At 43.0% G+C, this 15,172-nt stretch overlaps 1 protein-coding gene across 1 annotated transcript; it reads left to right on the top strand.

Moving 5' to 3' along the window:
• The first annotated feature begins 8,350 nt into the window (after positions 1–8,350).
• AWAT1 (acyl-CoA wax alcohol acyltransferase 1) lies at positions 8,351–14,634 on the top strand. The gene is made up of 7 exons (XM_045472695.1): positions 8,351–8,546; positions 9,495–9,602; positions 9,872–9,942; positions 10,819–11,023; positions 11,708–11,879; positions 13,433–13,632; positions 13,852–14,634. Exons 1-7 carry the CDS (start codon positions 8,471–8,473, stop codon positions 14,004–14,006), a joined length of 987 nt encoding a protein of 328 aa, XP_045328651.1. The 5' UTR covers positions 8,351–8,470; the 3' UTR covers positions 14,007–14,634.
• Positions 14,635–15,172: the final 538 nt, after the last annotated feature.

Here is a 15,172-nt window from a genome sequence, read left to right on the forward strand (position 1 = left end):
CACATACACACATATGTATATATGCAAATATATACATATACATGCAAAACTAAACAATGTTTTATTGTTTAGGGACACATACATACATATATGACACAACTACCAATAAAAGCAAGAGAATAATAGACAAACTCATCAGTATAATGGTTTTTCATGGTGAGGGGAGGAGATGAGGGGAATATTAGGCAGAAGCAGGTGAGGGCCTTCGACGCTACTGACAGCATACTATTTCTTTAGCTGGGTGGTATATACACATGCATTCTCGTGATTATTCTTTCAACTCTTTTATACATGTGATATATTTCACAATAATACAAAGAAAAAAATCTGAAAAGCATTAAGCTGGAAGCCCACGCTTCTTTCTGCTGGTCCACCCTTTGTTTCATGTCAGATTTCTTGATGTCGACTGAACTGCTGGGACTGCCTCCTGGCACGCCACACTTGATGTGTGCCCTTCATACCAGTTCTTCCCCAGTGGTGAAAAATTAGCAGCCTTTGTGCCAAATCTGTTTGAAGTAGTGTTTTGTTTAGACAGTACAGTGATTGTTGTTTTTGAATTTTAAAATGGGTCAGAAAAAGAAAACACACACATGCACACACATATGCACATACATTCAAACATAGAAAGATAAAATACATATGCAAAGTATTGACAATTGTTGAATTGAAGAGGTAGATGATATACAGCTGTGTATTATTCTATTCTTTCAACTTTCATTTGTTTGAATTTTTTTAGCAAAAAAGGTTGGACAAACCAATTCTGAAGTTCTTTATTTTTTAAATGTTTATTTATTTTTGAGAGAGAGAGAGAGAGTGAGTGGGGGAGGGACAGAGCGAGAGGGAGACACAGAATCCAAAGCAGGCTCCAGGCTCTGAGCTGTCAGCACAGAGCCTGACGCGGGGCTCGAGCCCACGGACTGTGAGATCATGATCTGAGCCAAAGTCGGATGTTTAACTCTGAACCACCCAGGCGCCCCTGTTCCCTTATTTCTAGTACCTCTGTTCCCTAGAGACATTGGAGTTTGTAATTTGTGGTTCAGCTTGTAGATCTTGGCCCCTCCTAGATCGCCCTGCTTCCTAAATGTAAGCAGGTCATGATGTTGGGACATGACAGGCGTTTCTCTCATTTCCTTAAGCTGAATAAACCATACCTGAAGTTTTGTTTTTTATAACAGGTTCAGGACAATACAAACTGCTGTAATTCACCACTACCCTGCAGTGGAGAAGGAGACCCTCCATCAGCTACAGTAACCACAGTACCCACATCCAGCAGCTACAGTAAATTTGGCAACTGTATTATACATTGTAAGATACAGGTGGGGCCTTGAAACAGGCAAGCCACGCCAGCTAGCTTCTCCCAGAAGATAAGATGAAGAATTTTATGATTCTTTATGCCTCCTGTAGTCTCTCTGACACCAAAGGTGAAAAGGGTGGGAAAGTAAGATCTTTGAGCAACATCAAGGGGCCAGTGGGAGTAAACTACTGTATCGGGTATATAATGTCTGAGATAAATGGCTGTTACCTGTGCCTGGACTTGTGAATTAGAAAGAATCCCTTGAGGGTGAATAGACACCAGAAAGTTTGTGGTCAATAAACCATTTCTCTTCAGACTGATGGATTTAGTTGCTCAGAGACCAATTACATTAGAAAAACTGAAGCAGCTTCCCAGTTAGCATTTGTCTTGCCATGTTCTGTAATATGACAGTTTCTTTCTTTGCACACTCTGGTTTTCATTCCTGCAGCTATCACACTGTACTAAACAAATCCTTGATCCCTGCCACCCCCAGCTCAGCTATTTCTGCACACACCATATAGCATGAATTCATGCAATTGTTTAGAATGCAAAACAGGATTAGAAGGAATAGGCAGATATCCAGAGGCAGCCAATGTCACTTGGGGAATAAGCTGAGGTTGGCTAGTGATACTGCATGACAAGCTGGATCAGCATGCCAAAGAAGTCAGGGAAATGGCAAGATCCCTGTCTGATTGTTCTCATCACCTGGACAGGGAGGTCAAGATCACTTGTTCTTCTGATCCCCACTCACCTTTGACCTAGGACTAGAATTGAATGGTTTCTACTGTCCATGTTACTTTTTGGAATGGCCTTGCCTTTTGGTTTATTCTTGCCTTGACCTCCACGTGTAGTTGATGTCCCAGATTTTAGAACTTCAACTTGTTTCTGATACCTAGATCCCCACATGAACAGGAATTAGTTTGTGGGAATATTGATGCCTGCCCATCCTTCTCCATGACCTACTTTGGCTATTTGCTGTCAACATCCTATGGTTGCAGAACTCAAGGATTTGATACCGCTCTGATAAATCCTTACCAGGCCAGGGTTAGACCAAAGCTCTGGCATCAAAAAGGTATCTTCAGGCCTCTGAAAAGGAAGTGAAGGCCAAGACCAGACAAATTAGCTGCTGAGTTGTGACCCAGAGACAAGACAGTACTTCTCATGTGCAGTGCCCAAGAGGGAAATCCCTACTAGAAAAACATGAATCAATAAATATAGACAGATAGAGAAGAGGGACATAATAAAACAATGATAAGAGTGTGTCATTAGCCAAGGATCATGAGTAATTCTGTGAGGTCATATTAACAAAAAAGAGAAAGAAAAGGGAGGATCAGTATGCTTACTAACAACCAGTTCTCACATTCCCAGGTTTCCTAATTTCTTTTGGCCATCACTCCATTTTCTTCAATATAATTCAGGGTGACCAGGACTACCCACATACCAAGAAAGTCGTTGGCCTAGGAAACTGCGGTCACTCTCATCCTTAGTTCAGGTGAGACTAGATTAATTCTTTTCTTAAAAATAAAAAAAAAAACAGTATGAAAGCATAGAAACCAAGGTATTGATAAAACAGATTTCTTACCCTCATTTTTCCTGGGTACAGGCTGATTTCAGTGATCCCCAGATTACAAGTTCCATTTCCCCACACATCATCACAGCCCTGGACTTGGCTTACATTTAAATATACCCTGACCTTGAGCTGAGGTAAATCTGAGTGGTAGCTCCACTGGGTCTAGTAGGATTTGGGAGGGGCCTTCATGAAACCCTGTTTCCTGAGTTGTTTGAAGGGTCAAGCCCTCTCTTCAGACCCAGTCATCTCCTTGGAGAGAGAGGCTGATTCTGCTGACCAGGCTACCTGGACACCTCCCAGGTTGACAGAGGCTCTAGAAAGCATCCCACTTTCTGTACTAGTAAATCCTAAAAACTATTGGAAGAAAAGAAAATGAGCAGTGCCACTGAAAAAGCTGCAGATACATGAAGGTGTCTGATCAGTGACCTTTCATTATTAGAGGACCTAGAAGTCTGACCAGATAATGGAAAAGGCATGTCTGAAGACTTGTGCTTCCTCTATAATAGGAGATTACTTGAATGAATCATGCCATATCCATACAATGAAATGCTGTGTATGATGTTAGAGAAGAAAATTGACACGAAAAATGTCCGCGATATATGGCTGGGTGAACAAGCAGGTTACAACACACTATATATAATATGATTCCAGTTTGGTTAATAAATTATACATAATAACTAACACCGAACTTTAAATATAACCATATATATGAGCAAGGCACTGAGCAAAGTGCTTTACATTAATGATTTTATCCTCATAACCACCCTATGGTGTAGGTAGCAGGTATTATGTTTTTACAGATAAGGAAACTAGGCAGGAAAAAGGTAAGTAATTTGCCATAGTTCACTTGAATGACAGAGCTGAAATACAGACATAGATATGTTGGACTCAAGAGCCCAAATTTGCAGAAAACATGAATAGACACTTCTCTAAAGAAGACATCCGGATGGCCAACAGGCACATGAAAAGATGCTCAACGTCGCTCCTCATCAGGGAAATACAAATCAAAACCACACTCAGATATCACCTCACGCCAGTCAGAGTGGCCAAAATGAACAAATCAGGAGACTCTAGATGCTGGAGAGGATGTGGAGAAACGGGAACCCTCTTGCACTGTTGGTGGGAATGCAAACTGGTGCAGCCACTCTGGAAAACAGTGTGGAGGTTCCTCAGAAAATTAAAAATAGACCTACCCTATGACCCAGCAATAGCACTGCTAGGAATTTACCCAAGGGATACAGGAGTACTGATGCATAGGGGCACTTGTACCCCAATGTTTATAGCAGCACTCTCAGCAATAGCCAAATTATGGAATGAGCCTAAATGTCCATCAACTGATGAATGGATAAAGAAATTGTGGTTTATATACACAATGGAGTACTACGTGGCAATGAGAAAGAATGAAATATGGCCTTTTGTAGCAACGTGGATGGAACTGGAGAGTGTGATGCTAAGTGAGATAAGCCATACAGAGAAGGACAGATACCATATGTTTTCACTCTTATGTGGATCCTGAGAAACTGAACAGAAACCCATGGGGGAGGGGAAGGGAAAAAAAAAAAAAAGAGGTTAGAGTGGGAGAGAGCCAAAGCATAAGAGACTCTTAAAAACTGAGAACAAACTGAGGGTTGATGGGGGGGTGGGAGGGAGGGGAGGGTGGATGATGGGTATTGAGGAGGGTACCTTTTGGGATGAGCACTGGGTGTTGTATGGAAACCAATTTGACAATAAATTTCATATATTGAAAAAAAAAAGAGCCCAAATTTGGGGCACCTGGGTGGCTCAGTCAGTTAAGCATCCGACTTCAGCTCAGGTCATGATCTCATGGCTCATGAGTTCGAGCCCCACGTCAGGCTCTGGGCTGACAGCTCAGAGCCTGAAGCCTGCTTCGGATTCTGTATCTCCCTCTCTCTCTGCCCCTTCCCTGCTCATGCGCTCTCTCTCTCTCTCTCAAAAAAATTTTTTTTAATTAAAAAAAAAAAGCCCAAATACTATGTCTATATTTCTACAGAAAAAAAAAGTCAAGAAACAGAAATACCAAGATGTTAACATTAACTGGTTATTTCTGGGTGATGAGATTGTGAGTGACTTTTGTTCCCTTTATGCTTTCCTGAGTAGTCTGAAACATTTGTGATTTACGTGGATTATGTTTATAATCAAGAAAAACAATAAATTTCCAGTTTGAAAAAAGCGAATACCAACTGTTTCCAACCTGTAAGTGGCAAACTTCTGGGGAGTGGAGGGAATAAACTATCACAAGGGTTCTGGAAATTCCCACATGATCCAACCATTGTCTAGAATGAATAAATAAGGGGTATCTGGATGGTTCAGTCAGTTAAGTGTCTGACTCTGGTTTTCAGCTCAGTTTTTGATCTCGCAGTTCATGAGTTCAAGCCCCACATCAGGCTCTGCATTGACGAGCCTGCTAGGGATTATCTGTCTCCCTCTCTCTGCTTCTCTCTCTCTCTCTCAAAAATAAATTAAAATAAACATTTATAAAAATAGAATGAATAAATATGTTTGCATATATTTTTTTTCAAATGTCATATTGTATACTATCATGATGTATACCCATAGTGCTTGAGTTTATTACATATCTCTCAATCAATGAATATAAAAAATACAACTATTATCATGTGGAAGTCCATAAATTTTAAACACTAAAGCAAGGGATGGGATTTGCTGCTAAAAGGAAAAATATATGAGGGCGCCTGGGTGCATCCGACTTCAGCTCAGGTCATGATCTCACAGTTTGTGAGTTTGAGCCCTGCATCGGGCTCTGTGCTGACAGCTCAGAGCCTGCTTCAGATTCTATGTGTCTCTATCTGTCCTCCCCTCCCATGTTCATGCTCTGTTTCTCAATAATAAATAAACGTTAAATTTTTTTTTTAAAAAGGAAAAATATATGTATGGATCAGCTCTGTAGCCTGTCTTCTCGACAGCTTACCTCCTTTTTCTCAGAGCGATGAGAGGAAATGGAGGGGAAATGCACAAATTATTAAAAGTTAATCCAGGAGAAGACAATTCAGAAAGATGAGAGAATATGTAGAGGGAGTTGTTGTAGGCTCAGAAAATTCTATTATGGAAAGACAGAATGCTAATCTCCCCTATATTGCCAGAGGCTAGTCCTCACCCTCAATCATAAGGATGTCAACACCTGTGTAGGGTGAGATGCTGTAATACCTGAATGCTATCATTTGCTCAAGGGCCAGGCTGCTATCCAATCAGCAGGAAGACTTGGAGTGGGGCAGGCCCTCCACGTCTGTTGCCAAACTGACGCAAAGGTCAGCAACTGTCTTTCCTTTCTCTCATTCTTCCTCTCCCTTTTTGTAATGTGTCCCTTGTCTTCTGTTTCTGCACAACTTCTTGGCCCCCACTCAAGTCTCCTGGTTATACTACTCCACAGGACTTCTGTGATTTCATTATCCATAAAAAATGATCCTGATCACAAATAAGATACTGATCATTCAACACTAAGGGCCTTAGGGGCAGAGGCGATGACAAATTAGATATAGTCCCTACCCCTTTTAGAAGCATAGAGACTTCAGGTGTGAAAAACAAACAGACAAAAATAAAAACAAATCTACAACTCAATTTGCTTCATTGGGCATGAAGTTACAAAAAGGTAAGAGACAGAAGTCAGAGAGAGGAATGAAGGCTTCACTTCCCCCTTCCCATTTTAGCCTGTATTTGGGACTCACCTAGGGACAAGGCTCCACACCATCACCCCTGCTTAGGGGAGCTGGTGCTGAGGCTTGGAAGACTAGCTAACTCTAAGGAAGAACAGTCTTCAACAGTCCAATGGCATGGGGAAAAAAGAGGGTGGAAGGAGGATTGTTCTGTATTAAAAGCAAATTTAGATCTTGCCAAAGGGCTCAAACTGGATGTCTGATCCAGTCCTTAAATCCAGATGTCAATCTGCAGGAAATACAGAGGAACACCATGAGCGTGCAGGAAACAAAGTCCAGGCTGCGGGAAATTCTCTAGGTCATATGTGGGTTCTTGAAGAGGTAAATAATGTCAGGAAAAGAAAGGGATGGAGGGGGAAACTGTATATGAAAACAGACTTAAACTCTTCAAAAATGCTAAGGTCATAAAAGGAAAGACCAAGAAACTATCACAGATTGGAGGAGTCTAAGGAGACGTGATCACTAAATGCAATGTGAGACCTAATGGAATCCTGGAACAGAAAATGGACATGAGTAGAAAAAATTAGCACAATTCTAATAAATTCTGGAGTTAATAGTAATGTACCAGTATTGATTTCTTAGCTGTGATATCGATACCATGGTTACATAAGATGTTAACATAAAAAGAAGCTGGGTGGAGGGTATAGGGGACTCTCCATACTATCTTTGCAACTCTCCCATAAATCTAAAACTTTCCAAAATAAAAAGTTTTAAAAAAGAAAAATTTAAGGAACATATCAATTTTTTAATAGGCCAGATGGAGCCATAATCTTTAAGGAAGTATGTCTGGGTAATAAAACCATAGAAATGCAAAGAAAAGATCACGCTAAATGCCAGAATAATGGTTATTTGGGGAGGAGGAAGAGGGTTGTGTTTGAAATGGGGCACATGAGAGGCTTCTGGGGTTTAGTTTTTTGATGTAGTGGTGGCTGCAAGGTATTTGTCTTATAATAATTTGTTAAGCCATACATTTTTTTAGGTAGTTTTCTGTATCTAAGTTTTATTTTACAATGAAAAATTAAAGAGAGAGAGAGAGACTTAAGAGACATAACATTCAAATATAATCAGTAAATATTGTTTGGATTCTGATTCAAATTAAACAACTGTAAAAAGATATTTGAATGTGTACCGGATATTAGGTATTATTCAAGATTTATGAAATTTGTTAAAGGTGATAGCGGCATCTCTCTGAAAGAAAACATTCATATTTTTGTATGCATAGTGAAGTATTTAGGGGTGAAATGACATATCTTAGAATTGCTTTAAGATACCCCAAGGCAAAAAAAGAATGGGGCAATAGATGAAACAAGTATGGCAAAATGTTCATAGTTCTTGAAGATGAGCAAAAAACATGAACACAAAGATAGCAATTTGTTGCATTCTCCGGTTTTGTGTATATTTGGAAATTTTTGTAATAGAAAGTTAAAAAAGGAGGACATCCCCAGCCAGGCTGCCTCAGGGCAATAGTCTATCTCAACAAAAACCTAATCCCAGGTGCTCCTCACCCCACAACCGCCCAGAGCTCCATTCCCACCAGCCATCTCTCTGAGACCACAACCTCTATAATCTTTGAGTGGCCTGTGAAAGGTTTTTCCCCTCTCTGGATCTCTGAGTCACTAGGACTAGATGACAGTCCTTCTTATCTTTCTTCATCCTGATGTCTTAATAATCTCAGGAACGAGTCAAAGGGCAAATGGCCAGGGCCCAGGGCTCAAACCTGATAGGGCAGGCCTTGATACTCCAAAGCCTGCCCCCTGCAGTGGGTCGTAGGTGTGGGGCAGGATAAGGAAGGGAGAAGGCAGGTAGAAATCCTTCTGGTCATATGCATTCCCTATCGAGTGAGCTTCCAGAGGCTGGTGGCACCATTGGCTGGAAGAGTGTTCTGGGATCTTTGTCTTCCTCAGGCTCCTGAGCATCATGCCTTATTTCAAACAGCCTAAGCACCTCCAGAGTCTGATGCTTCTGCAATGGCCCTTGAGCTACCTTGCCATGTGTGAGTACTGATCCAAGACTTCACGGCAAGAAGCCAGAGTGAGAGGCCAGGGCCAGGTCTGGGGTGAATTTCATGTTCATGGGAAGTCTCACCTCTAACCTGTGATCATCTCAGATGGTACCACAGAGTAAAGCCAAGGAGTCTTGAGTTCCACGAGTGCCCTGGAGAAGGAAGACATAGAGCCACAGGAGACAGAACAGGCAGAGGGGTAGAACAAGATCATGATGGATATGAGTAGATGCAGCTAATTTTAGCCACTTCTTAACCCTATCTGGAGAAGGGAAATAAGGCCCACGAATAGGCATATGATGTGTCCATGATCATAAGGAAGCATGGGTAGTGGGACAGAGAAAGCATTAGAATTACAGACTTGGAGGAATATAGCCTGTGTTTAAACCATGGAGTTTTCCATTCTTGGGAGTGGGGGTGGTAGCATGTGGGGAGATGCTGATAATGGAAGGAATGGTGAATGGGCAAGAGGACAGGAATGATGAATGGGAAACAGTAGAAGGATGCAGATGCTGAGTGGGCAAGGTGTAGGGAGATATGGGTAGTATATGGGCAAGGAAGGATGATGGTTTAACAAGGGTTCAGGGATAATGGATAGCAAAGGAGACAGGAGACAAGAAGGAAAAGATGGTGGATAAAATGGGTGCAGGAGGTGGGGGAAGCAGGTGGCAGGCAGGGAGCAGGAGTAGAGGAATGGTAAGTGGGCAAGGAAGCAAGTGGACAGGGATGATAGGGAAGTAGACAAATAGGGCTGGTGTTTGGTACATGATAAAGGAAATGTCTGAAGAACAAGTAGACATGGATACCGGATGGCCAGGAGTTGGGCTGTGCAGAAGGCCAGGACCAGGGGCTTGGGTAGTTTGGAGGGTTCTTAATGGGGATGCATGTGGTCAAGTTCTGCCAGCAGCACAAATTTGGTCTGACCTGCTTCTTCATCAGTTTGGATCTTGCAGCCATTTTTCATTTACCTGCTATTTACATCCTTGTGGCCACTACCAGTGCTTTACTTTGTCTGGTTTTTCCTGGACTGGAAGACCCCAGAGCAAGGTAAGACTCATGGACCTAGAAAGCACAGGGCCTATAAATATTCCACCCTAACCTGTTACCAGGGAGTCCCACTCAACATGCCACAGGCCTCTTATCCAAGTTCTCAGAGCCACAGGAGCTGGGCCAGCCAGGACCATCTTGGGGTCTCTTCCTTTTCCACCTGTCTAGCAGAGCCATGGTCTCTCCATGCTGTTAGGAAAGCCCTGGGTGAGCAGGAGGGATGGAGTTAGCAAGACAGACACCATCCCCTACTGATATTTCTCTCTCAGGTGGAAGGCGTTCAGCTTGGGTAAGGAACTGGTGTGCTTGGACCCATATCAAGGACTATTTCCCCATTACGGTAAGTGTCTTTTCTGAAGCATCCCCACAGTTCCCAAAATACTGGGCATTTATGCCAAATAACCAGGGTTGTCCATAAGGAAAATAAGCATACCAGAGAAATTTCCATGCAGGCTAGACATTCTTCAGGACTCAACATTGCTACTGGGTACTTGCTACTCCCCTAGCATACTTTGGACACCCTTGGCATGACCTACCAGATAGCACAGGCAGAAATGCAAAAACAGTTCAGTTTTACAAATATTGATTGAAAGCCTACTCTGTACCACACGTCTAGAGTATAGAGAAGTGAGTAGGATACAATCTGCCATCAAGGTGCTCACATCTAATGAGGACAGACATGTATTTATGGTTTGGTACAAGGTACACAAGTAGTTCAGATGAGGGGTAAGAAAAAGCTTCACAGACATGGTGATATTCAAGCAGGGTTTTCAAAGTTCAATAGAAGTTACTTGGGCAGAAACTGGAAGGGGGCTGGGAAGAGAAAATATCAGGAAGAGGTTCTAGAAATGTACTGCTATGCTGATCCTCTGAGCATTCTTTGTAGTAGACAACAAACACTGCCTCAATTTTTAGAGCAGAGCTTTCTGACTTTTTCACACAGCATCACTCAGACAAAATGATACCATGCATGAAGTGCACTGAGAAAAATGGCCAAAGGTACTTGCAGCCGTAGGCAAGAGGCTCAGCAGTTCTAGCTGCCATAGATCGTACTTGGTTTCCAGGGGCTGAGGAGACCAATATCTTGGCCCCTGAAACCCACTCATGGCCTACCTATATGTTGAAAAGCTCTGATTTAGAGAGTGCCCTGATCCCTGAAGTGTCTTCACTCTTGCTGCTTCATGTTATCTCATTTCACTTCTTTCCATGGCTGCAGATCCAGAAGACAAAAGATCTGTCACCTGAGCACAACTACCTCATGGGAGTTCACCCCCATGGCCTTTTGACCTTTGGAGCCTTCTGCAATTTCTGCACTGAGGCCACAGGCTTCTCGAAGATCTTCCCAGGCATCACTCCCCACTTAGCCACACTGTCTTGGTTCTTCAAGATCCCATTTGTTAGGGAGTACCTCATGGCCAAAGGTACTTCTGACCATACTTACTGGAGCTTCTGGCCCATTTCTCTGTTGAGAGATGTACCTTTTTAAGCCCCACCCCCACCTCTCAACCACATCTCACCCACTCCCATCATAGCATAGTAGTTAAAAGCGTGTCCAGGAGCTAAACTGTCTGGGTTTGAATCCTGGCTTTGCCACCAACTGTGTGGTCTTGGGTAAGCTACTATACCCCTATTGGTCTCCGTTTCCTCATCTGTAAGGTGATATTGATGATAATAATCCAACCTCAGATGTGGTGTGATGCTATATGAGATAATACAAGTAAAGCTTTCAATATAGTGCCTGCCACAAGGGTATATGGTCAGTAAAGAATAACTTTTGCCATTTAGTGACAATAGAGGACAAGAAAAGAGTAAGATTACATTTGGGATTCAGAAAGTCCTTCTGGTTATCCCTCTGGAAACCTTCCTACTATAGTTTTGACCCAGTGCCTCCTACGAAGTGGAAATATTGCCTCAAAGTGAAACATGTTGGGTTTTCCCACAGCCTTCATTTCTCCACACCCTTTGTCCCATCTCATTGACTCTCCTCGTAGGACTCATAGGAACAGTGGGCAATCACAACGAGGAGTAAAGCAGAGGATGTTCCGTCTCAGCCATTTTCCCCTCTCCTTATTTTGCTCCTCTCTCTGCTCCTTGATTCTCTTTAGGTGTATGCTCTGTGAGTCAGCCAGCCATTGACTACCTGCTAAGCCATGGCACTGGCAACCTCGTGGGCATCGTAGTAGGAGGGGTGGGAGAGGCCCTACAAAGTGTGCCCAACACCACCACCCTCATCCTCCGGAAGCGCAAGGGATTTGTGCGCACAGCCCTCCAGCATGGGTAGGTGTTTCTCCCAGGGCAGTGGGGGTGGCTTTCTCTGAGCAGCATGACCTGTTCTGTGATGCCAAGATGAATCAGATCTGAGTCTTGCCCTCATGGAACTTACTAGTGCATAGGGGAGACAGGCATAGAATTTTAAAAAGGTTTACATCATCCCCTCCTTCTGACCTAGCTGGACCAATTCTCAGGAAACCAAATCAGAAACCCAGATTCATTATCAGGGGGCTTGGCTAGGACTCCCCTAGAATACAGCTAATGCCCACATCATCTCTATCAATATCGATACCTACATCTGTTTGTTATTGGTAAGTGCAGGGGGCAGAGCACTATGGTGAGTACGTGCATAATATCTGAAGTCAGGGGGCCTGATTTGAAATCCTGGCTCCAAAACTTACTGTGCAGTCTGAGACAGGTTACTTAACCATTCTGAATCTTGGTGTTTTAATTTTCATAATGTGGCTACTAATAATTGTACCTACTCCATAGGGTTATTGTGGGGAGTCATCCACTTAAAACACCTACATGTGTCTGGCACACAGTAAGTGGTGGATAATTATTAGCCACTCTGACTTAAGGATAAAAAGAGGAGATAAAGAACAGGTGCCCAAAGCTGGAGCTGTGGGGTGTACCATCAGGTCAAGGGGCCAGCCCACTGGACACAAGGACAATTGCCCTATTGCAGACTCAGGGAAAAGGGAAGTAGTTCTTCTAGGGACCTTGCCTGAGTGGCCTGTTCATCAATTTGGAGCATAATGTAGGGGAGAGAGTTCTAAGCTGGAAGGAAAGAATCCTGGGTTCTAGTCCAAGTCCTGACACTCACTCACTGCCTGAGTGCCCTTTCCCCTTCAGAACCTGGGCTTCTGGATCTGTAACATAAAGAAAATAAGCCCCCTACTGTGCCCTGCACATTCTCTGCTGTGAGGGACCAGTAAGGTAACATACATCAGAGTGCTGAGAGATTGTTACTAATAACTCACAAAGATTTGTATAAGACAGACAGTGCTCTCTTTACCCTTCTCTCACAGGAAGACGTAAGGAGCCTGATTCTGTATCTAGAGCACTGTCAGGGTGGATTTGGATGGCTTGAGAGGAAAACAACTTTTCTCTGCTCTAATCTCAAGGGCAGAATACTTATGAATAGTCCCTGTGGGTGAGGGGCATATCATATATATATGCATTTGTTCAATATCATCATCATCTTCTCTATGCTTCCTACCAGTAGAAACAGAGTCAGATATTTCCCTACAGGACACCTCTTGGAAGCTTTTCTTTCCATGATGTGGGTTTCTGGGGATCTCTGCCCAAACCCCTCATCCTTCCCTACACCCGCATATCTTGCCCTTGTGATCCTGGCCCAGAGATAGCATTCTCACTGGCCTTGAAAATTTCAAGACAAGAGATAAATAAATATGGGAGTCTTGTTTAGTGCAAGAAGAAATGCTTTATGTCACAGGGATTTTATATAGATGGGAGTCTGGCCAGGAGCAAATGTTCTTCCTGGGCAGTTCTCACCCTAGCCTGTGTTTGAGAAATAAATTGAGGTTTTCCTTCAGGGCTCATCTGGTCCCCACATTCACTTTTGGAGAAACTGAGGTATATGATCAGGTGCTATTCCATAAGGACAGCTGGATGCACAAGTTCCAGAGCTACTTCCGCAGTATCTTTGGTTTCTATTTTTGTGTCTTCTATGGACGAGGCTTCTGCCAAGGCTCCACCGGGCTCCTGCCATACTCGCTGCCTATCGTCACTGTGGGTGAGTGCTGCTCTCAGCCCCAAGGCCACCTCAGCTCTTTCTTGACTTCAGCTTCAGCCCTCCCCACCCCACCCCCCACCAAAGAAAAGGGCAGCAAAGAGGGAGAATCTGGGAGCTAAGTTGGCATGTGAGAGGATCCTGCCCAGGGAAGGAGAAGGAGGTTAAAGAAAGAGAAGATTCTAACACTTGCCCCTTCTCTTTTCCCATCTATCTTGGCAGTTGGGGAGCCTCTGCCACTGCCCAAAATAGAAAAACCAAGCCAGGAAATGGTGGAAAAATACCACACACTCTATATGGATGCCCTGTGCAAACTGTTTGACCAGCATAAGACCCAGTATGGCTGTTCAGAGAACCAAAAGCTGCTTTTCCTGTGACTGAATGGACTGCATGGTCAAGAGCATGTGCCTTGGAGAAGAGACTCATTTGCTACTAACCAAAAGGGGGAGAAAAGGAGATAAGGGAAGGCAATGTGTGGTAGAGGAGGACATTAGGTATTCCTTCCTTGCCCCAAAGCCCTTATAGTTGCTGTCCTGAGGAGCTTCACTTAGTATTTCTGCAAAAGGAGGCATCCTGAGGCCCCTCAGGTCCAGCCACAGGCACAGGCAATCTTCCTACTTCTGCCCGTACTGGCTTTCCTCCCTGAGCCCAACCCCCCAGGTCCTGAAGGACTGAAATGAAAGCCAAACAACCTGAGTAGCCACCTCTCTTGTTGTTGTTGTTATTTTGTCATAATGCATTTTCTCATTGGGAATTTTTGCATACCATAAATTTAACCTGTTTAAAGTGTAAAATTCAGTGGTATTTAGTATATTCACAGAGTTGTGCAACCACTACCACTAATTTTAGAACATTTTTTCAGCACCCCAAATAAGAAACCCGGTACACATTAGCAGTCACTCCCCATTCCCCTATCTCCCCCAGCCCCTGGCAACCACTAATCTACTTTCCATCTCTACCAATTTGCTATTTCTGGACGTTTCATATAAAGAGAATAATAGACTATGTGGGTTTTTAGGACTGGTTTCTTTCTCTTAGCATGTTTCTAAGATTCTCCCATGTTGTAGCATGTATCAGTACTTCACTCTATTTAGAGCTGAATAACATTTCATCGCACATATACACAGCAGTTTTTATTCATTCACCAGTTGATGGAGTTTGGGGTTGTTTCCACTTTTTGCCTACTATGGATAACACTGCTATAAACATTCATGTACAGGTTTTTGTGTGGTAATCGGCTATCTCCAAATATAAAGGCTTACCTTATCTCCACACCAATAAGCTAACAAGCATGCCTTTCAGATAGATCAAAAGCAACTTACTCAGGATTACTTTTCATTTGGCAGAGGCATTTCACATAGGTCACCTTGTCCTCATGTTGGTCCTCTAACACGATAATCCCAAGGTATTTGCTACCATCCTAAGAGTATACTCTGGGGAATCCACTTTATATTTTAAAGTCTTACTAAGTTCTGTTTAAATGTTTTTTTAAGCTGTATTCTGAGAATTTTGAAAGAGTAAATAAAAATACAGATGTCTTTTC

The sequence above is a fragment of the Leopardus geoffroyi genome, chromosome X, assembly GCF_018350155.1.
Source record: "Leopardus geoffroyi isolate Oge1 chromosome X, O.geoffroyi_Oge1_pat1.0, whole genome shotgun sequence".
NCBI lineage: Eukaryota > Metazoa > Chordata > Mammalia > Carnivora > Felidae > Leopardus > Leopardus geoffroyi.